The sequence below is a fragment of the Mastacembelus armatus genome, chromosome 15 (genome assembly GCF_900324485.2).
Source record: "Mastacembelus armatus chromosome 15, fMasArm1.2, whole genome shotgun sequence".
Classification (NCBI taxonomy): Eukaryota; Metazoa; Chordata; class Actinopteri; order Synbranchiformes; family Mastacembelidae; genus Mastacembelus; species Mastacembelus armatus.
This window is the reverse complement of record NC_046647.1, coordinates 2,012,209-2,034,094: the sequence shown is the minus strand read 5'-3', so window position 1 is coordinate 2,034,094 and position 21,886 is coordinate 2,012,209. Positions and strand designations below refer to the sequence as shown.

At 43.3% G+C, this 21,886-nt stretch overlaps 1 protein-coding gene across 1 annotated transcript in view; it reads left to right on the top strand.

The window, feature by feature from the left end:
- The window catches only part of LOC113131969 (rap1 GTPase-GDP dissociation stimulator 1-like), a 32,643-nt gene extending 13,804 nt beyond the window's left edge, over positions 1 to 18,839 (top strand). Inside the window, exons 10-15 of the mRNA XM_026309753.1 lie at positions 880 to 1,014; positions 1,239 to 1,364; positions 2,216 to 2,355; positions 2,539 to 2,665; positions 16,202 to 16,330; positions 18,712 to 18,839. Coding sequence (XP_026165538.1) covers positions 880 to 1,014; positions 1,239 to 1,364; positions 2,216 to 2,355; positions 2,539 to 2,665; positions 16,202 to 16,330; positions 18,712 to 18,839 — 785 coding nt within the window. The remainder of the gene's footprint in view (positions 1 to 879; positions 1,015 to 1,238; positions 1,365 to 2,215; positions 2,356 to 2,538; positions 2,666 to 16,201; positions 16,331 to 18,711) is intronic.
- The last annotated feature ends 3,047 nt before the right edge of the window (positions 18,840 to 21,886 follow it).

The following is a 21,886-nucleotide window of genomic DNA, read 5'->3' as shown; positions in this document are numbered from 1 at the left end:
ACAAGATCAAGGGTGTGATTAAAACAGTGATCCACTGATTCAGCACTTGTGTCTGGCATATTCACTTTATGTTGGCATTAATTCAACTTCAATTCAATTGTATTTGTATAGCGCCAAATCACAATACAAATCATCTCAAGGCAGAACAAAAAAACCAACAAACCCCTTATGGGAAAGACGTTGGCGACAGTGGAGAGGAAAAATTCTCTTTAACGGAAGAAAAAACCTCCAGCAGAACCAGGCTCAGTTTGGGCGGCCATCTGCCTCGACTGGTTGGGGTGAGTGGATAGAGGAGAGAGAAAAGAACAGCAACAATAAACAACAAATAGACACTGCAGGTTGGTGGGACCAGTAACTGCACATCAGCAATATACAGCTCCAGGACCAGGAACACCTGCAGAAGGTACAGAGAGAGAGAACAGAGAGAGAGGGAGAGAGCACAAACTAGGGGAGAGAGAAGAGATTACAGTAAATCAAAGCCTTCAGTGCTTGGGGAAGGAAAATGCTTTTCCCATCCACAATTTAAGGAGAGTTTTAAATGGGAAAGGCTTGTCTTGATGTTGTGATGCTATCGGGCTTCAAATGCAGCCTTTGAAGAATGCCACCTCTGAATTAAGACACATTGAATATCTCACATTAGAATTAAACACTGATTTCCTATAGGAGTCTTGTTTTTTCAGCCTCATCAGCGCCCACTCCAAACTCCTCCTCTGTCCTCAAACTTCATCCTTTGCTTGTGTCATAATTTCTATGGCCACTAGAGGTAACCTAACACTTAATTTTTCATTGACATGTAAATCTGTCTCAGAATTACATTGCACTGTAAAAAGTCAATCAGGTTTTGAAGGTCTCTTTCTTGGCCTACTGTGTTTCTGTCAGACAGTAACTGTGTGAAGATGCTGGACCTCGGAGTGGTTCCTCACATTCTGACCTTGTTGGAGCAGCATGTTGATGAAGGAGACGTGTCTGTTCAACATGCTGGACTGAGTGCGCTGAGAAACCTGGCCATTCCTGGTACTGATCACAAGAAAACAACAGACATGATTCTAATGACCAAACATGAAAACCTATTTAAATTATTTAAAAGTGTAACTAACATTTAAAATGGCATTTATCTCATTTACATTATAATATAAAACTATTCTATTTGTTTTTTTCCTTTTTGAACCACTAAAGTAATACATGGAACCACACCAAGTGTGATGGAAGTGCCTCAGTATGACATTTGTGTCTTCCAGCCACTAACAAAGTGCGGATGCTGGAGGATGGGGTGACTGAGAGGATCAAGACCCTGTTGCGCTCTGACATGCCCCCAGTTCAGTTCAAACTGCTGGGTACACTACGTATGATGGTGGATGGACAAGGTAAGTGTTGCATTAATTAAAGCCTTCAAAGCCTTCAACTGTCTTTCTCCCCAGGGGAGTCTGTAGCACCTTTGGTTCAAGATGTCTACTTGACCACTTAGTGTCTAAAGGTAATTTAATATGGTTAATATTTCAAAAATAGGTTAAGACAACAAATAGAAATGCTGAAACAATTGCAGTCAAGGAGTTTTTACAGTTAATAGTGTGTAAGCTGAAGATCTTGTGGAGTATGTAGGAGTGTAGGTTTGGTGGGAACTGTGGGTAACTTCTGTAAATGATTAGGACTGGGTCTACGTGTGTCTTCTCTTAATCCCCTCCCAATTTCGCTCATTTATTATTCCTCCCTCACTTAAAACCATTTGAAAATGGCCACACCCAGGGATGTCCACTTCGGATGCCACGTGCCCCACTTTGAACAATCCCCTGGGGCCTATTAACTGTGGGTAGAAGACGCAATTAGAACAATAACCTTTGTATATTTTATTTTTTTATCCATTTTCCTGATTTCATTTACAGTAAATTCCTCCTTGTTCCTTAGAAGACAACGCTATTATATTCTCAATTAACTGACCCATTTTGTCTGTGAAAGGCCAGAAAATAGTGAAAATCTCCATCACAAATTCCCAACCCCTAAATGTCGTCAAATGTTTCTTGTTGTCCAGTTGAAATTGTTTTCATGTCCCCAGGTGGATAAATCAGTTTAATTATATATTTCCCTCCTCAATCAAATCAAAAATGTGCAGCATTCAATCTAAAGTTGATTCCTTTCATCACTCCTATTGTCAATTTAATGTACATTGGAGCACGACGTGGCTGTTTGTTTGACCTTTTTCTGGTATGCCGTGTATTAGAGGAGGCGGCCTTGGTGCTTGGGAGAGATTCTGTGCTGCTGGCTCGGGTCATGGAGTGGTGTGAAGCCAAAGACCATGCAGGAGTCCGAGGAGAAGCCAGTCGCCTATTGGCTGCCCTCATCAGGCACAGCCGCAGCCCTGTTAGTCATTTTGTTCGTATTTGAAAGTTAGCACAAGTGTGAACTAAAAATAACTTTTTTTCGTTTTGGCAATCACACCTAATTTGTTGGAGCATCACATAATAAATGTATAGGTGCAGTGTTTTATATGTGCACATACATATAATGACCACATGTAATAATCTGATTTCCTCTCTCTGACAGGAAGTTGTCTGTGCTGTAGCCAGAGCAGATGGCGTTCGGCATCTTATTTCCATGGCAACTAGTGAGCATGTCATCATGCAGAATGAAGCGTTGGTCGCCCTGGCAATCGCATCTGCAATTGACATTGGTAAATTGATTTCAGATACTATGTAAATTCATCAGGTACCTCAGGTAGCACGTTTGCAGTATCTGGAACTCAATGAGGAGTGCTACAGGAAACTTCTAATGGGCTAGGGCTGCTGGTCTTCCAAATCTAAAGGAGGAGAATGTTGTCCATCTTAAGCCTGGAAACAGCAAATTTGTCACTGTGTGAATTGTTGGCCAATTAAGACTGATGTCACCATTCTGAGATGATTAACAAAAAATTATATCTTTAGGCGTACAGGTACAAAACTGAATTTGTTATACTAGCTGTTAGAAATGCAGCAATGACTTCGAGTGCAGTGGTGTGTCCAGGACATTTTTACTGGGTTGGCCAAGGTGGGCCATATTGCCATGGCACAGCGAATCTTAATGAATGGCAGGTAATCAAAATGTGTAATACAGATGTTCAATGTGTCGCATTGCAATCTTCAGCAATAAACAAATGGTGCCATGCTCACCACCACCACAAAACCTAAAGCTGATAATACGATCTGATAAGATAAGATAATTCTTTATTGATCCCACAGTGGGGAAATTCAATTGTTACCATAGCTACAGGACAACAGTAAGGTGCAAGAATGAAAAATAAAAAGTGTGCAAAATGTGTGCAGAGACTAAACATTTTACAAATTTACAAATATTTACAAATAAGAATACTGTACATAATATGTCTAAAATAAAAATAAAAATAAACCACAAGATAAGCTAATATGAAAACCTCTATGTGCACAGTTGAGTTTGTTAGGTTGATTGGTTGTATAATCTAACAGCGATGGGAATGAAAGACATGCGGTAACGCTCCTTCCTACATGGAGGGTGTAACAGTCTTCCACTGAAGGAGCTGCTCAGCGACTTCACTGTCTGATGCAGTGGATGAGAGTTGTTGTCCATGATGGATGTCAGCTTGGCCAACATCCTCCTCTCACCCACCACCACAGAGTCCAGTGGACAGCCCAGGACAGAACCAGCCCTCCTGACCAGCTTATTAAGTCTTTTTCTGTCCCGGTCTGTGCTTCCTGCTCCCCAGCCAACCACAGCGTAGTGGATAGCAGAGGCTACCACAGAGTCTTAAAATGTCCTTAAGACAGGCGTGCACTCTCCAAAGGACCTCAGTCTCCTCAGAAGGTGGAGGCGACTTTGGCCCGTCTTGTATAGGGCATCGGTGTTATTAGTCCCGTTACTTAAAACTCCAGGTACTTAAAACTGTCCACTATCTCAATGTTTGAGCCCTGGATGCTCACCGGTGTGTGATGTGGTGTCCTCCGGCGGAAGTTGATCACCATCTCCTTCGTCTTACTGGTGTTTAAGCACAAGTGGTTGCGCTCACACCAGTCCACAAAGTCCATGATGACTGACCTGTACTCCAGCTCGTTCCCCCCAGACACACAGCCGACAATGGCCGAGTCATCTGAGAACTTCTGGAGATGGCAACTTCTGGTGTTGTATGTGAAGTCCGAGGTGTACAGTGTGAAAAGGAACGGTGAAAGCACCGTCCCCTGAGGGACCTCCGTGCTGGAAACCACCACCTCAGACACACAGTTGCGTAACCTCACGTACTGTGGCCTGATGGTGAGGTAGTCAGTCGTCCATGCAGACAGTCGTCCGTCCACTCCTGCCCCTTCCAGCTTCTCTCTCAGAAGTGCTTGGCAGATGGTGTTGAAGGCGCTGGAGAAGTCAAAAAACATGACCCTCACTGCGGTTCCGGCGGCCTTCAGGTGTGTCAGCGCCCGGTGCAGCAGGTAGATGACACCGTCATCCACCCCGATGTTCGGCCTGTAGGCAAAATGCAGCAGGTCCATCGCAGTGCTGACAACAGAGCGAAGGCAGCTGAGGATGAGCCTCTTCATGATCTTCATGAGGTGGTTTGGCTCCTTAGCGTGCGTCGTCTTAGGAAGCGGAACCACACAGGAGGCCTTCCACAGGACAGGGACCATCTCCAGACTTAGGCTGAGGTTGAAGATGTAAGTGACCACCTCACAGAGCTGGTCAGCACAGTTCCTGAGCAGTCCGGGGCTGATGCCGTCTGGATCTGCGGCTTTCCTGGTCTTTAGCAGCCTCAGTTCTCTCTTCACCTGATCTGAAGTTAAGGAGAGGGGGGTGGAGGTGGGGGGCAGAGATGGGCTGGTTATGGACTAACAAGCAACTACCATGCTATTCAATTTTCTATTTGACTGCCACCCATCACAGTCCCTGGGAACCTGTTATTATTTTATCGTGTCTATTTTAATAATCACTAATTTTGTCAGGATGGGCTACACGTTCTCTCAGGGCCATTTTCTCATAGTGGAATAAAGCCCTCATCTCTTCCCAAGTTAAGATGGCAAGATCCATCTGCTTTTAACATGAAGTATACTGTATAATCATTAAAAGTGATACATGTCAAACTAATGTTTCAATTGACTTTTATTCAAACAAAAGTGAATGACAATACATAAATAAAATTATGAAATGCATATATAACCAAACAAACCTCAACTCCAAAGTCTGTACTTTACTAATGTTATGTTAACTATCTTAACTCTCATGAGCAATGGGGAGTTATAATAATATAATTAGAATAAGAGGGATTTCAGTTCTGCTACAAAGAATAGAAATACCGTCTTACATTCAGAACAATAAAAGTACATGCAAAAAGCTTTTAGACACTGTCAGTCAGTCAGAAAAACAGTTTGCACGCTCAGAGTAGCAACGGAGAAACGGTATGGTGTAGTTAACGTTTGCCCTATACATATAATTGCTGTACCCCTGCATGCTAGTTAGAGTTTTCACACATTCAGAAGAAAAGTCAACTTAATTACACACGTGTTTGGCAAGTATGGCTGCTTGAGAGCATACTGTGTGTCATGAACTGATCCACGTTTGTCATTTCCTGCATAATTTTGAAATTTCACTCACCAGTCATAGAGATGTCAAATCATTTCCTGTCAGTCTGTTAGCCACATGCAGCTAGTTCTCTCTTTCTTTTCTCTTTTATCCATTTTGCTCCTCTTGGGAGCATAGGGCCTCAGCAACACTCCTCCAGCGAACTCGATTCTCTTCAACTGAGCCCATGTCCATCCGGCTGCCTTCATCTCTCGCTCAGTGCAGCGTCTCCACGTCTCCCTTGGCCTGCCTACTTTCCTCTTTCCCTGTGGGTTCCACTCCAGCGCCTGCCTTGTGACATTATCCGGGCTCTTGCGCAGAGTGTGGCCTATCCAGCCCCATTTTCTCTTTCGGATCTCTTGGTTAATGGGGGTCTGCCTTGCTCTTTCCCACAGGGTGGTATTAGAGATCCTTTCTGGCCATCTGATGCGTAGGATAGTGCGAAGGCATCTGTTGATGAACACCTGTAGTTTGGTGGTTGTTGTCTTGGTCAGTCTCCAGGTTTCTGAACCATACAGTAAAACTGCTTTCACACTGGTGTTGAAGATGCGGATTTTTGTCTGTCTGGAAAGTGCGGTAGATTTCCAGATGGGCCGCAGGGTATTGAAGGCATGCCTAGCTTTATTGATGCGGCTTTTGATGTCCTCGTCTTGCTCACCACACTGCCCAGGTAGACAAACTTGTCAACATCACTAATACTGGATCCTTGAAGTTGGATTTGATCTTGCTGCTTGTTGTTTATTCGTATGGTCTCTGTCTCTTTGATATTGATCTTAAGTCCAACTTTGCCTGCTTCCTCTGCGAGTCTATTCAGTTTCTGCTGTGCATCTTGTTGTCGGTGAGACAGTAGGCTGACGTCATCCGCGAAGTCGAGGTCTTTGAGCTGCTTGGTGAAGGTCCATCGAATTCCTGTGTTGGCGTTCTTGGTGGAATTCCTCATGATCCAGTCCACTACTAGAAGGAAGATGCTCGGTGACAGCAAGCAGCCCTGCCTCATTCCAGTCTTAACCTCAAAGGGCTCCGTCAGTTTGCCTCTGTGGATAATCTGGCATGTGGAACTGGCGTACAGTGGCTGGATAATGGCAATGAACTTGGGTGGGATCCCATAGTGTGACATGAGATTCCAGACAACCTCCCGGTCCACGCTGTCAAAGGCCTTCTCGAAGTCCACGAAGACTAAGTAGAGTGGAGATTGCCATTCAAGGGACTCCTCTATAATAATGCGCAGAGTGGCAATATGGTCGATACACGACTTGCCGAAAGCCTGCCTGTTCGTCTCTCAATCTCTTGTCTAGAGCCTCCTTCAGTCTCTCTAGCATGATGCGCGTCAAGATCTTGCTGGGAACAGACAGGAGCATGATACCTCGCCAATTGTTGCAGCTGGATAAGTCACCTTTCTTGGGGAGCTTGACGAGGTGCCCCTGTCTCCATTCATCAGGTACTTGTTCCTGTGTCCAGACTTTCTGTAGCAGAGGGAGGAGCATGTTGGTTGTTGTGGGGACATCGGCTTTCAGGGCTTCTGGGGGTATGCTGTCTGGGCCTGCTGCTTTGCCTGCTTTAATATTCTTCACTGCCTTGATAATCTCTGCTTTAGTGGGAGGGTTGGTTTTTACGTCTAGAAGGCTGTCTGCTGGTCGTATAGTGGAGGGCTGTTCTGGTGGGGGTCTGTTCAAGATTTCTGTGAAGAGCTGGGCCCATCGTTCTCTCTCCTGGCTTTCAGTTGTGATGGTTTTCCCGTCTTTGTTTTTCACAGGGCACATTGGTTGCGTGCTCTTGCCTGCAAGAGTCCTGGTAATTTCATACAACCTCTTCATATCTCTCTTGCCTACTGCTGTTTCTGCCTCCTCCGTTAGGTCATGAATAAATTTCCTCTTGTCTGCTCTGGCACCCTTCTTCACTTTTTGTTTATTTCCAAGTTTGCCTGAAGATCTCTTTTCTCCTGCTGGTCATGGCTGTGGTTGATCCTCTGTTTCAGTACTTTCCTCTCCTCCACGAGGTCCCAGGTGTCTGCTGTCAGCCACTCCTTATGCTCTCTTGTCTTCTTTCCCAGGACTTCTTGGCAGGCGTCTGTCCAGATCTCCTGCCAGTGTTCTTCTATCATCATCTCCTCAGCCAGGTCTGCTAGTGCCTCAAGGTGGTTTTTCAGGCTGCATTGATACTCTATAGTTTTTCTGGTGTCCTTCAGGCATTGGACGTTGTACTTGAAGGAGAATCTCTGTGCTTGGTCCTTGTGGGCTCTCAGTTTCAACTTCACGGTAGCCGTACTAAGTGGTGGTCCGATGCAGCGTCTGCTCCACGCTTCACCCTCACATCTAGAAGGCTTCTTCTCCACTTGCGACCGATGGTGATGTGGTCTATCTGATTCTCTGTTTTTCCATCAGGGGATGTCCAGGTCTTCTTATGGATGCCTCTGTGGGGGAAAATGGTGCCTCTTCTGTCTCTTCTGTGCGCTTTGTCAATGGTAGTTTGTAAAGCACTGTAGAAGTCGTTTTTCTCTTCTTCCTCTGCGGTGTTGGTGGGGGCGTAACACTGTATGATGGTGACGTTTCTTCCCTTTGATTTGAATCGTGCTGTCAGTATCCTTGCAGAGACAGGCTCCCACCCTATCAGTGCCTTGGCAGCGTCTGATGTCATGAGCAGTCCAACTCCCTGTACGTGTTCTTCCCCTGGCCCAGAATAAATGATGGTTTCTCCACTTGCCAGTTTGATCTGTCCATTTCCATTCCATCTGGTTTCGCACAACCCTAAAATTTGGAGCCCATATCGTTTCATCTCTTTTGCTACTTGTCCTGTCTTGCCGCTTTCGTACATAGTACGGATGTTCCAGGTTCCGATCTTAGTTTTAGTCTTGACTGTCAGAAGATTGGTCGGCGCACTGGCTTCCCAAAGGCTTTCACCAGCTCGCGTCATGAGCTCTTCTGGAGAGAAATCCACCCCAGCTAAGCTTCTTTTCGGTTGCGTTGCTGGGGTTTCTGTAACAAACTTGTTTTTTACAGGAGTGGGTTATTAGCCCCCAGCCCAACCCCCAACCTGGAGGGCCAGTGGACTGCTCTTCGTCTGGCCTCTATCCTTCGACCTCTCTGGCCTGGGAGACCCTACCAGGAGCACACAGCTCCAGCCAGCATAGCTCACAGGGTTGTCGAGGCACTCAAGCCCCCCCACCACGGCAAGGTGGCAGTCCATGGGGAGGACATGCAGCTAGTTATGCTGGTCCAATTAGTGTCCAGGTATATATATGATAGCTCAGACCCATACAGTTTGTCTGTGCTGTTGCTTATGTTCAGTCAGCTTATCAGCCTTCCATAGTGTTGTCAAGATTACTAGTGTATGACCTGTTTCTCGTATTTGTCTTTCATCTGGATACTTTTTCCTGTTGGACTGATATTCTGGTATTGAACATTACTGTCCAAATTTGACTCTGCCTTACCCGCCTTGTGGACATTAAATCTTTATCATTCCCTTTCTGGCTGTGCTTTTGGGTCCCTGTGGTTGTGAGTGCTAACAGTACAAACTGGTCACTATGGACCCAGCCAGCATCGACGCGTTTCAGTTGGCTATTCAAGCTCAGGTTCAGAGGCTGGTTCGGCATGAGGACCATCTACAGCAAATTTGCAAGGAGGTTATAGGGAGACAAGAAGCTATGCTAACCGCCATTTGCAAACAACTTGGACAGCTGGCGTGTGACGATTCGGTTAGTCAGCCGCATGATACAGGAACACCTGGTGCTTCAGCACCAAAACCCACGGGAGTGAAGCCACCCACAGTGCACCTGGCCCAACCTATCCGTTTTTCCGGGTTATTCTGAGACTGCCAGCTGTTCTTGACCCAATGCAGAATTCATTTTGAACTTCATGTATATACTGACAAGCGAACGAAGATGGTTTTTGCAATATCTCATCTCACTGGTCCTGCAGAGACTTGGGCGGCAACAGAGTGGCATAAGAACTTGGACTGCTGTTTGACGTTTTCTCACAAGCACTAACACTATTTTTTCAATCAGTGACTCCAGGCAGAGAGGCCACTCGCAGACTAAGTAGAATAAGACAAGGCACCAGACACACATCAGAATATGCGATTGAATTCCGAACCCTAGTGACCCAAACAGGCAGGGGGGAGCTCACTTTATGCCACACCTTCTTCCAAGGACTTCATCAGGTCAAGGATCACCTCGCTTCAACCAACTTACCTGCAGATCTCAACTCCTTAATCGCCCTGGCAGTCTAGATAAATAAACAACTGCTCGACAACAAGAAGGAGCAGTGCCAAGAGCGGCGCATGGATCCTTTTTGGAGTCGGATTTCCAGCCATAAGCAGCCAGACCAGTATCAGACAAATGGCGGTCCTTCGGAACCCGAACCGGTACACCGACCAGCGACGGCATCGTCTGTAGTCGCGAAAGAAAGGGACATGGACACCGAACCCATGCAGCTAGGGAGTGGAGAGGGAACTGAGACTCCACCAGGGCCAACCAAATCAACCACATAACCAAGTGCCTGGCTCACCAATAAAGGAGAGGATATCGGTGAGCCAAACCAAATGTAATGTTAAATCCTCCTGACCTATCACTATAGTAACAATCTCTTCTGCTCATTTTTCATTGGAACAGGTGGTGCTGCTAGACTCTGGAACCGACGTGAGTATTATCGAATCCAGTCTCGTTCAGCAACTGGGACTGGCATTGGTGGCTATTCCCCAACCCATCAAGGCTACAACGCTCGACGGCCAGCTCCTGTGGAAAGTCACACACCACACAGTTCCCATTCAACTATCCTTGCCAGACCACCATCATGAAAACATCTGCTTCCACGTCATAGACTCTCCACAGCAACACTTGGGAATACCCCTGGTTCCTACAGCCAACGTCAGGGTGGACTGGACTTCGGGTCAAATTTCTGAGTAGGGTGCAAACTGTCGGAGACACAGGAATAATATCTCGGACGGAACCCAAGAGATTCAACCCCACCACGACTCCTCAGGGGACCATGGGAGAGAGAGAGACTTATCCAGATCTTTCAAAGGTACCCCAGTCCTACGGACCTAAAGGAGGTCTTCAGCAACGTAAAGTCTGTGTCACTACCTCTTCACAGAAACTTTGCACTATAGACCTGCTGCCTGGTAGTGTCCCACCCAAGGTGTGGTTATACTCTTTATTCCTGAAAGAAAGACAAGCTATGCAGGAGTACATCGATTCTTCTCTAAGGTCTTGCATTATTGGACCCTCCTCCTCTCCAGCAGGAGTGGAGTTCGTCTTTTCGTGGAGAAGGAAAAATCCCTAAGACCATGCAATGATTACAGGGGCCTTAATGAAATCATGGTAAAAAATCCTTATCCATTACCTCAGCCTTTGAACTGTTACAGGGGGTCGAGTTTTCACAAAGTTGAAATTACACAATGCATACCACTTGGTGTGAATTAGGCATGGGGACGAGTGGAGGACTGCCTTTAACACCCCTTCATGCCTTTTTGTTTAACTAACGACGTTTCAGGCCATGGTTAATGAAATCCTACAAGACATGGTCAATGATTTTGTATTGTATATCTGGATGATATTCAGATTTTTTTCCCCAGATCTCATCACGCACACACACCATGTCAAGAAAGTTCTCAAGAGATTGCTAGAAAACGGCCTATATGTTAAAGCTGAATGGGAGTTCCATGTATCCAAAGTGTCTTTCTTAGGATTTGTGGTATCGGAAAGAACTATGGAGATGGACCTGGCCAAGACCAGGGCAGTGGAGGAGTGGCCCACGCCAACTTCTCTCCAACAGGTACAGCGATTCTTGAGATTTGCTAATTCCTATAGAAAATTCATGTAGAATTTCAGTTCCATTGCTACCCCCTTCCATGCACTAACGTCATCCAAAAACAGGTTTATTTGGCCACCTGCGGCCGAGGACGCATTCCAATGCCTCAAGTCCAGCTGGCCATCTGGTAAGATCGCCACATTATGGTTTTTACAGACTATTCCAGCTTTTTAGCGAAAAGCATGTGAAGTTAATGAATGCAAAAAGCTCCTGCACAATAAACGCGATTGTTTCTCCTTTAACTACCTAGTGGTGCTGATTATAAGAGCCCCTCAAGGATCCCGCCACTTTGAAGACTACAAAAAAGCCTTAACTCTCATTCATTCTCTGGATTAAGCAGTCTTTATTTTCCCTGTAGCGTGCAGTCTCTCATTTTTTTTCTGAAGGACTTGAATGTGAGAGTACCCACCGGGTCTATGGACACTGTCTGGATCTTATTGGAGATGATGACAACGATGGATTTACGCATTGGTCAATATAAATCCACTGCCTACTTTCTGTACTTTACATCAGAGAAGGACCCAGAGTTTATGATATGGATATGGACGGAATTAGTTAGGTGAGATGCACGCAGCCTGCGCCTGTGTCTGGTGTTGGATTATTTAATGTTGTTTTTTGTTGTTTATCATTATATATCACATCAGCCTAATGTCTGCATTAGAGATTTGATTTTAAATGACAGATGTGTTTAGGTATTGTTAATTGATATTTTATTATTAGACTCTTTGTTGCTCTAATCTCATTCCGGACTTGAGATGTTACAGGGTTTCCACCTTTTTTTTTAAGCTAGAGTACGATCACGGACCTTGGTAAGGGAAGTATTAGTGTCTGGCTGAACAGACACTTTCTGGGATTTGTTATGTATGTTCAGCATTATTTTTATTGTTCGTTTATTCGTGCCAAATATAACAAGGTTGTTTGTTGAGTTACAGTATTACCTGTTTAAGCTCTACTAATGCAATACCACTAAGTAATAATAATTTGAGTTTTATGAGCTGGACCATCAAGGGCCTTAATAATGAACATAATAAGAAAAAGAAAATATTGTCTTTTATTAAATCCAAAAAATGTGACATTGTCTTTGTCCAAGAGAGAAATCTGTGGCCCCAGGAGTCACAGACGCTCTGTGTAGGCTGGGTGGGCTTTGTGGGGGCAGCCAGTGGCAGCAGTAAAAGCAGAGGGGTGACAACATTAATTAGTAAATACCTGCAGTTTCAATGTTTCAGACAGAGCAGAGATGAAGCAGGGAGAATATTACTGATGCTAGAGTGAGGCGATATGGAAAAAATCTAAGCAGGATAATTTTTTCTCATCAGTTGAGATGGCATCTTCTGATAACTCCAAAAAGAACTTAAATTACTCCATCAGTTTTGATCATACAGATAAGAGCAATACATCATTCAAATCTGTAAAGGGTCTACTTTTAATTGTATACACTCATAATAACAAAACGCTGTGATTTTGTTAAATAAAGAAAGCAGACGGTGTGCTCTCTGTCTTCTCTGTCTCTGTCACCTCTTTGCACAGACATAAATAAAACAACCAGAATCTCAGCAAATACTTGCCTCATAAAAATAAGAAATATATGGCTAGAAAGCTGGAAAGTTTATTTTCTTGTCAGAGGAAAACCGCGACTCAGATGACGAACGTTTGAACGTTTTTGAAGAGCGACTGGACCCGGCGGAGGATATAATTCCTGATGAGTAATTCCCTCTCAGCCACATTCCTGACTCATTATGCGGGTCTTTGTCATCTCAGTTGAATCACGTGATTATTCGTGATCTTGCACAGCTTCTTGCATATGCCCTTTCTAAAAAAAAGGGGCCTTAGAAAAGTCTAATCAGTGTATTGTTTTCTGTTTTCTTAATAAGCGAACAAGATGATTTCACATTGTTTTGAAGCAAAACTTCTAGGCTGCAAGATCCAGTTCTCAGAAGTCTTGTGAACCAATGTTCTGTATGTGTTTTATGGCCTTATTTCAGTAACCTAAAAATTTTAGTTTTTCACTAACCATGCATATTAACCATGTTTTCTCAAAACACAATACTGCTCACATATTATTGTAGCCAAGTTTGTGCTGATTACAGTGTTATCAGACTTTATCCATTAATATTCAATTAAGTTTTACTTGAATAACGCCAAATCAATACAATCAAGCAAGCACTCTGCGACAGTGGAGGAAAAACTCCCGTTAACGGAAGAAACCTCCAGCAGAACCAAGCTCAGTTTGGGCGGCCATCTGCCACAACTGGTTGGGGTGAGTGGATAGAGGAGAGAGAAAAGAACAGCAACAATAAACAATGAATAGACTGGTGGGGCCAGTAACTGCACACCAGCAATATACAGCTCCAGGACCAGGGACACCTGCAGAAAGTACAGGGAGAGAGCACAGAGAGAGAGGAAGAGAGCACAAACTAGGGAAGCGAGAGAAAGCAAAAGGTTATTGACATTCAATGGTGGAATCTATATTTGAGGAGGGAGAGGAGGAGGAGAGGGTAAGGGAAAAAAGGGGAGGGTTAGGGTAGGGGAGCTCAGTGCACCGGTGGTCATCAGACAGTCTAAGCCTATAGCAACATAACTAAGGGATCGTTTTAAGTCTAGCCTTAAAAGTATAGAGTGTCTGCCTCTTGAACCCAGGCTGGGAGCTGGTTCCACGGAAGAGGAGCCTGAGTGCTAAAAGCTCTGCTTCCCATTCTAAAAATGAGAGGTCAAAAAATGCCTGTACATCTCAATTTTTATAGTTTAAACCCTAAATATGCCCCCAAATATGCTCCCAAAATACTTTAGTTTAATTTCAAACTCAGCTTAATACATTATTAGTGACCTAAATTAGTAAATTATATTGTTCTGTTATGGGAGAACTGTGTTTCCTGTTTTGGACTTTTATTTTGGTTTCCGAGTTTCCTGGTCACCTATGTCATAGGTAGCTTTATGTTCCATTATTTGAATTAATTTCACCTGCGTTCTATTAGTCTTTTGTTTTAGTGTGAAAAATACATCCCGATTTCCTTTGCTCCTCACTGGAGGATTAATGTTTGTTCTTGTTGTGCCTGCATTAGAGAAGCAGAGTTTTATGTATGCCGAGTGGCAGAGTTGCCTTGGCGGCTGCTATAGTGCTTGTGTCAGAGTGTTCTCCATGGTGCCTGAGCCTGGTGTGTCAAGGAATTAATAAAAGGACTGTGTCCTGCATTTGGGTCCTGCTCGACCCTTCACCTCACACCACCCACCCACCACATAACATGTTCCTAATAATTTAGTGTTAAAACACATGAAAAATTATACATTGCCACGAAAAAAAGCCATAAAAAATTGTGGAAAATATTTGTGGTTTCTGCAAACAATTGGTTAGATTCTAAGAAAAAATCTGCAAATCACTGAGGCCGTGAACTCAGAATCGGGACTTCGCGGGGGTACACTGCAATGGCTCTTCCATTTGAACTAGGTCAACGTACCAGGCAGGGGAATCCCCTTTCCCCACTTCTCGTCGCCCTGGCCCTTGACCCGCTGGCAGTTGCTATTCGAAGAAAACCTGCATTCCCAGGCATCAGTATAGGGCACAGTTGTCACAAACTTATGTTGTATGCAAATGACTTTCTTATTTTTAGATCAAGATGCCAAGATACTAGTAGATAGTCCTCCTTCATGAATTCACAAAACTCCTCCCAGACCCAAGTTTTTGCCTCTGCCACCGCCCCGGCCTCAGCACTCTTGGCCTGCTGGTACCCGTCAGCTGCTTTAGGAATCCCACAAGCCAGCCAGGCTCGATAGGACTCCTTCTTTGGCGTGGCGGCATCCCTTACCTCTGTTGTCCACCACCGGGTTCGGAGATTGGTGCCACAACAGGCACCACAGACCATGCGATCACAGCTCCAAGCCGCTGCATCAACAATGGAGGTGGAGAACATAGTCCATTTGGACTCATTGTCCCCAACCTCCTTTGGGATCTGGTTGAAGCTCTCTCGGGGGTGGGAGTTGAAGACTTCTCTGACAGCTCTGCCCCTCTCTTCACCCGGGTTTCCAAGTGAGCTGAAGTTCAGATTTAACAACTACAAAGTCGATCATCAACCTCCGGCACAGAAGTGCTAGTCACAGCACCCTTCCCAGACACTCAAAAATGGCCGGGTACTCTGTACTGCTGCTCGGCCCACAAGCCGAAACAACAGTGAGAGACTTCTCCTCGACCTGAAGGTGCAGGGAAGCGACTCTTTCATTCAACAGGGAAAACTTCAACACCTGGCAGCTCAGTTGGGAGCTATAATTAAGCACCACACCAGCCTGTTGCCTCTCACCGCGGGCAACTCCAGAGTAGAAGAGAGTCCAACCCCTCTCAAGGAGGGGCAATGCAGCAGTACACTGGACGCCTTCTAGGTTGCCTAAAGCCAGGCTGGCAGATACCTCTGCCTGCTGGAAGTGTCAGGATGAGTGGCACACTGTTGCACATGCTTTGGGAGTGTCAGAAGGTCCAGTCCATTAAAGTTTCATTAAAAAAAGAAATGCAGCAATGACATATACTTATATTTTGTTTTTTTTAATTTGACTATCATTTCTTTGTATAGACAATGGGTTTATAAAAATAGACTGTATTTCGTCACACAGAAACATGGATGCCTCTCATCTGGATATGGCTTGGGCCATCATTTTTCTTTTGCAAAACATGAAATACGACTCTTGTTTTGTCATTTCTAGTACTGCTGTCATTTATTTTTTTGAATTGTTTTTTCTTTATTGCATATCATGCTTAGGCCTGGTTCAGTTCTCAGATGTAGCATTTTGACACACTAACTTAATGTACATTTAGAAATGCATTTACATGTGTGTTTACTTATCTGTTTGTGTGTGTGTGTACATTACAGAGTCTATGAAGGATCCATTTAGAGTGGCGGAGCTGTTGCCTTTGCTGAAGAAGATGTTGGACGATCCTTTAGGTGCTGTTGAAGTCAAGTTCAGTGCTTTAGGTCTCATCTGCAGCCTGGCTAAATCCAGTATGTGTTCAATATTATGGCACACATTCACAGAAATGCTGTTTCATATATTCACATATTTCAAGATGCTTTTGAGTGAAAAACTGTAATGTTACACATGATCAAATAATATCTACAATGACACACAAAAGGTGTTTTAACTCTTACATGAAAAAATGCCAAGAAGATTTTTCATCTTAAATTGCAAAAATCTTGAATTTTCTCATGCAATTACTTCAGAAAGAATGTTTCTGAACATTTTCTTAGCACCACAGATGCCCGAACAGGATGCATCAGACAAATAAATCATCAAAATTGCTCAATATTTGTACATGACTTGCTTTGGAAACCATTCTGATTAGCCCTTGCACTTTTTTATACACCTTGTATCAAAAACGCCTATCTGAAGCTCAGGAACAAAAGTGGATTTTTCGGTTGACAGTTTAGATCAATGTTCAGTATTCAAACCAGTGTAGTCAAATTGTAGGGTGTAGGAGGTGTAGAAAAGCGTGACTGTAGAATCACCAGCATTACCCATAGTTTTCTAAATGGATGTTTTACAACATGAATATGCCATCATCACATGTCCATTCATGATAACCAGTCCAGATTGTACATATGTATATACAGGGGTGTGAAAAAGTGTTGGCCCCCTTCCTGATTTATCATTTTTTTGCATGTTTGTCACACTTTAATGTTTCAGTTCATCAAACAAATTTAAATAGTAGTCAAAGATAACACAAGTAAACACATCATGCAGTTTTTAAATGAAGGTTTTTATTATTATGGGAAAACAAAATCCAAAACTACATGGCCCTGTGTGAAAAAGTGTCTGCCCCCCCCCCCGTTAAAACATAACTTAACTGTGGTTACCTGAGTTCAATTCCTCAAGCCACACCCAGGTCTGATTACTGCCACACCTGTTTGCAATCAAGAAATCACTTAAATAGGACCTGCCTGACAAAGTGAAGTAGACCAAAAGATCCTCATAAGCTAGACATCATGCTGAGATCCAAAGAAATTCAAAAACAAATGAGAAAGAAAGTAATTGAGATCTATCAGTGTGGAAAAGGTTATAAAGCCATTTCTAAAGCTTTGGGACTGCAGCGAACCACAGTGAGAGCCTTTATCTACAAATGGCGAAAACATGGAACACTGGAGAACCTTCCCAGGAGTGGCTGACCGACCAAAATCACCCCAAGAGCGCAGCGACGACTCATCCAAGAGGTCACAAAAGACCCCACAACAACATCCAAAGAACTGCAGGCCTCACTTGCCTCAGTTAAGGTCACTGTTCATGACTCCACCATAAGAAAGAGACTGGGCAAAAATTGTCTGCATGGCAGCGTTCCAAGACAAAAACCGCTGCTAAGCAAAAAGAACATAAAGACTCATCTCAGTTTTGCCAGAAAACATCTTGATGATCCCCAAGACTTTTGGGAAAATACTCTGTGGACTGACGAGACAAAAGTTTAACTTTTTGGAAGGTGTGTGTCCCATTACGTCTGGCGTAAAAGTAACACCGCATTTCAGAAAAAGAAAATCATACCAACAGTAAAATATGGTGGTGGTAGTGTGATGGTCTGGGGCTGTTTTGCTGCTTCAGGACCTGGAAGACTTGCTGTGATAAATGGAACCATGAATTCTACTGTCTACCAAAAAATCCATAAAGAGAATGTCCAGGCATCTGTTTGTGACCTCAAGCTGAAGCGAACTTGGGTTCTGCAGCAGGACAATGATCCAAAACAGACCAGCAAGTCCACCTCTGAATGGCTGAAGAAAAAGAAAATGAAGACTTTGGAGTGGCCTAGTCAAAGTCCTGACCTGAATCCGATTGAGATGCTGTGGCATGACCTTAAAAAGGCGGTTCATGCTCGAAAACCTTCCAATGTGGCTGAATTACAACAATTCTGCAAAGATGAGTGGGCCAAAATTCCTCCACAGCGCTGTAACAGACTCATTGCAAGTTATCACAAATGCTTGATTGCAGTTGTTGCTGCTAAGGGTGGCCCAACCAGTTATTAGGTTTAGGGGGCAAACAGTTTTTCACACAGGGTCATGTAGTTTTGGATTTTGTTTTGCCTTAATAATAAAAACCTACATTTAAAAACTGCATGATGTGTTTACTTGTGTTATCTTTGACTAATATTTAAATTTGTTTGATGATCTGAAACATTAAAGTGTGACAAACATGCAAAAAAAGAAGAAATCAGGAAGGGGACCAACATTTTTTCACACCACTGTACTTCTGTTGTGTGTGTGTGTGTTTTAAGAAAAAAACATTTTATGTTCATTTTAAAAAACAGGTGGAAAATTATACACAGGGTATACAGCCCACACATGTATTGCTACTAGCTGCAAGTTACAGTTATTCCTTTTTTTCCCATCCTTGTCTACTTTAGGTTTGATGAAGGAGGAGCTGAGTTCTTTGAATATGAAGGAAAGCCTCAGTAAACTGGCAGATCATAGCAGCAGTAAACTTGCCTCGCAGGCCAGCTCCATACTGGCCATTCTTAGTGACACCAGCTAAACCAGCGCACTGCAGCGACAAAGGATCTCCTCTGCTGGGTGGATTTATCCAATTTATTCAGTTATATATTTTAATGCAAATGGTCTTAATGCACATAATTTACTAAATATTGAATTGGCTTCTAAAAATATCTCTTGTTGTGTGACAATAATTGCAAATTAAAAGAAGACCCCACAGTGGTGTGAATTTTAGTCTATAGGAAACACTATGAGGTGCTTAAAACCAAAGTGGTTCAGTCAGCATGAATGTGCTCAACATGTTCCATGGCAGTCTATCCAGAATTGATTATGGATTATTATGCATTATGAGAAATCCTCTGTGCAAAGCAGACATTTGGATGGTGTCAAAGGAGCATGCATAGAGATTACAAATAGAAAGGGTTTGTGTCTGCGAGCTAAATATAGTAACCTGTTGATCAGATTTCATTGTCATACCTTGGTGACCATAAATAGCACATACTTTAATAATCTGGCCAGTAGTTGTGGTATTTTACTGTGGACCAAAATGATGGGTGGATGGACACCACCTTATTTGGGTTCTGCTGGTATACAGTAAAAATATATTTGTGCTAATGATTTATTATTGTATTATAATATTATTTATTATTATAATCCCCTAACCTATTGAACACAAACCTCTGTCAACGTTTGCATTTCAAAGCTGTTATCAAGCTGTCAATGCTGATATCTTTTTCTTGAGGAAAGGTTCAAGTGGTAAGAATCAGATGTTCCCAGGATATGAACAACAAACTTATAGCAATACTAAAAATTGAAAAAGTGACTAGAATTTCTAGATATGGTGTTTGTACTGTGGTCATAATGGTGCCAAGATGGAAGAGTTCAAAACAAAAAAGATATCTGACCATGTAGAATCACTAAATATGGGGAATAAACAGCTTGTAATGACTTACTTGAAGTTTTAACAATGTGCAGCAAAAATATTTGATTTAAAACATTTTCAGTTTTAATGAATCAAGTTACAAATGATGATACTGGATATGATTGTAAATATAAAATGGAATGTACAGTGCTTTGGGCTTGCTTTCTCAGTGTCTTTGCAAATCTGGTGTAAAATCTTGTTTAAGACAGGTATTTTTGGTAGGCTGAAATCTGGTCAAAATGACCAAAGACTTCTTCTATCACCAGAATATTTAATACATAACCAGCTCATTGCTCATCATCAAAGCATTCAAAGCATACCATTCTGAAGAGCAGGAAACAAAACTATTACTGGAGCCACAATAACAAGCAATAAATTTGCATGGCAAGAACTTTGTTTGAAATCTTTGCAAATTTATTAAAAATAATTAAAAAAATAACATGTACATAAGTATTCACAGCCTTTGCTCAATACTTTGTTGAAGGTCCTTTGGCACCAATTACAACCTCAAGTCTTTTGAGTGTGATACTACAAGCTTGGCACACCTATTTTGGGCAGTTTCTGCCATTCTTCTTTGCAGTACCGCTCAAGCTTCATCAAGTTGGATGGGAAGCATTAGTGCACAGCCATTTTCAGATCTCTCTGGAGATGTTCAGTCGGGTCCAAGTCTGGGCTCTGGCTGGGCCACTCAAGAACATTCACAGAATTGTCCTGTAGCCACTCCTTTGTTATGTTGGCTGTGTGCTTAGGGTCATTGTCCTGTTGAAAGATGAACTGTTGCCCCAGTCTGAGGTCCAGAGCACTCAGGAGCAGGTTCTCATCAAAGATGTCTCTGTACATTGTTGCATTCATCTTTCCCTTGATCCAGACTACTCTCCCAGTTCCTGCCACAGCAGGATGCTGCCACAACACTGTAGGGATGGTATTGGCAAGGTGGTGAGAGGTGCCTGGTTTCCTCCAGACATGACGCTTGGCATTCAGGCCAAAGACATAAATCTTTGTTTCATCAGACCAGAGAATTTTGTTTTTCATGGTCTGATAGTATTTCAGGTGCCTTTTGGCAAACTCCAGGCTGTCATGTGCTTTTTACTGAAGGTGTGGCTTACTGGACTGATTGGTGGAGGGCTGCAGAGATGGTTGATCTTCTGGAAGAGAGAAACGCGGTGAATACTTATGTACATGTGATTTTTTTGTTTTTTGTTTTTGTTTTTTGGGGGGGGGGGGGGTTTGTTATTTTGAGGAAAATTATTAATTTAATCCATTTTGGAATAAGGCTGTAACATAACAAAAAAAAGTGAAGAGGTGTATATTGGATGTTGGGTCCAGAGCTGAACTGAAGTTGGGGATGTCTGCCTAAATGTTTGTATACAGTCTCTGTGCTAGCAGATCAGCAATTCTAAAGGGTTTTAAGACAAGTTGGGTAGCACTAACTAAAAGGTGCTCTAAGCAGCTGCACATTAGACTGAGGTGTTCTGATTTTGCAGCCATGCCATATGTGATAGATGGAAGCAGTTAGGAAGGTTTATACAGTGGGTACGGAAAGTATTCAGACCCCTTTAAATTTTTCACTCTTTGTGTCATTGCAGCCATTTGCCAAAATCAAAAAAGTTCATTTTATTTCTCATTAATGTACACTCAGCACCCCATCTTGGCAGAAAAAAACTGAAATGTAGAAATTTTTGCAAATTTATTAAAAAAGAAAAACTGAAATATCACATGGTCATAAGTATTCAGACCCTGTGCTCAGTATTGAGTAGAAGCACCCTTTTGAGCTAGTACAGCCATGAGTCTTCTTGGGAATGATGCAACAAGTGTTTCACACCTGGATTTGGGGATCCTCTGCCATTCTTCCTTGCAGATCCTCTCCAGTTCTGTCAGGTTGGATGGTGAACGTTGGTGGACATCCATTTTCAGGTCTCTCCAGAGATGCTCAATTGGGTTTAGGTCAGGGCTCTGGCTGGGCCAGTCAAGAACGGTCACAGAGTTGTTCCGAAGCCACTCCTTTGTTATTTTAGCTGTGTGCTTAGGGTCATTGTCCTGTTGAAAGGTGAACCTTCGGCCCAGTCTGAGGTCCTGAGCACTCTGGAAGAGGTTTTCTTCCAGGATATCTCTGTACTTGGCCGCATTCATCTTTCCTTCAATTGCAACCAGACGTCCTGTCCCTGCAG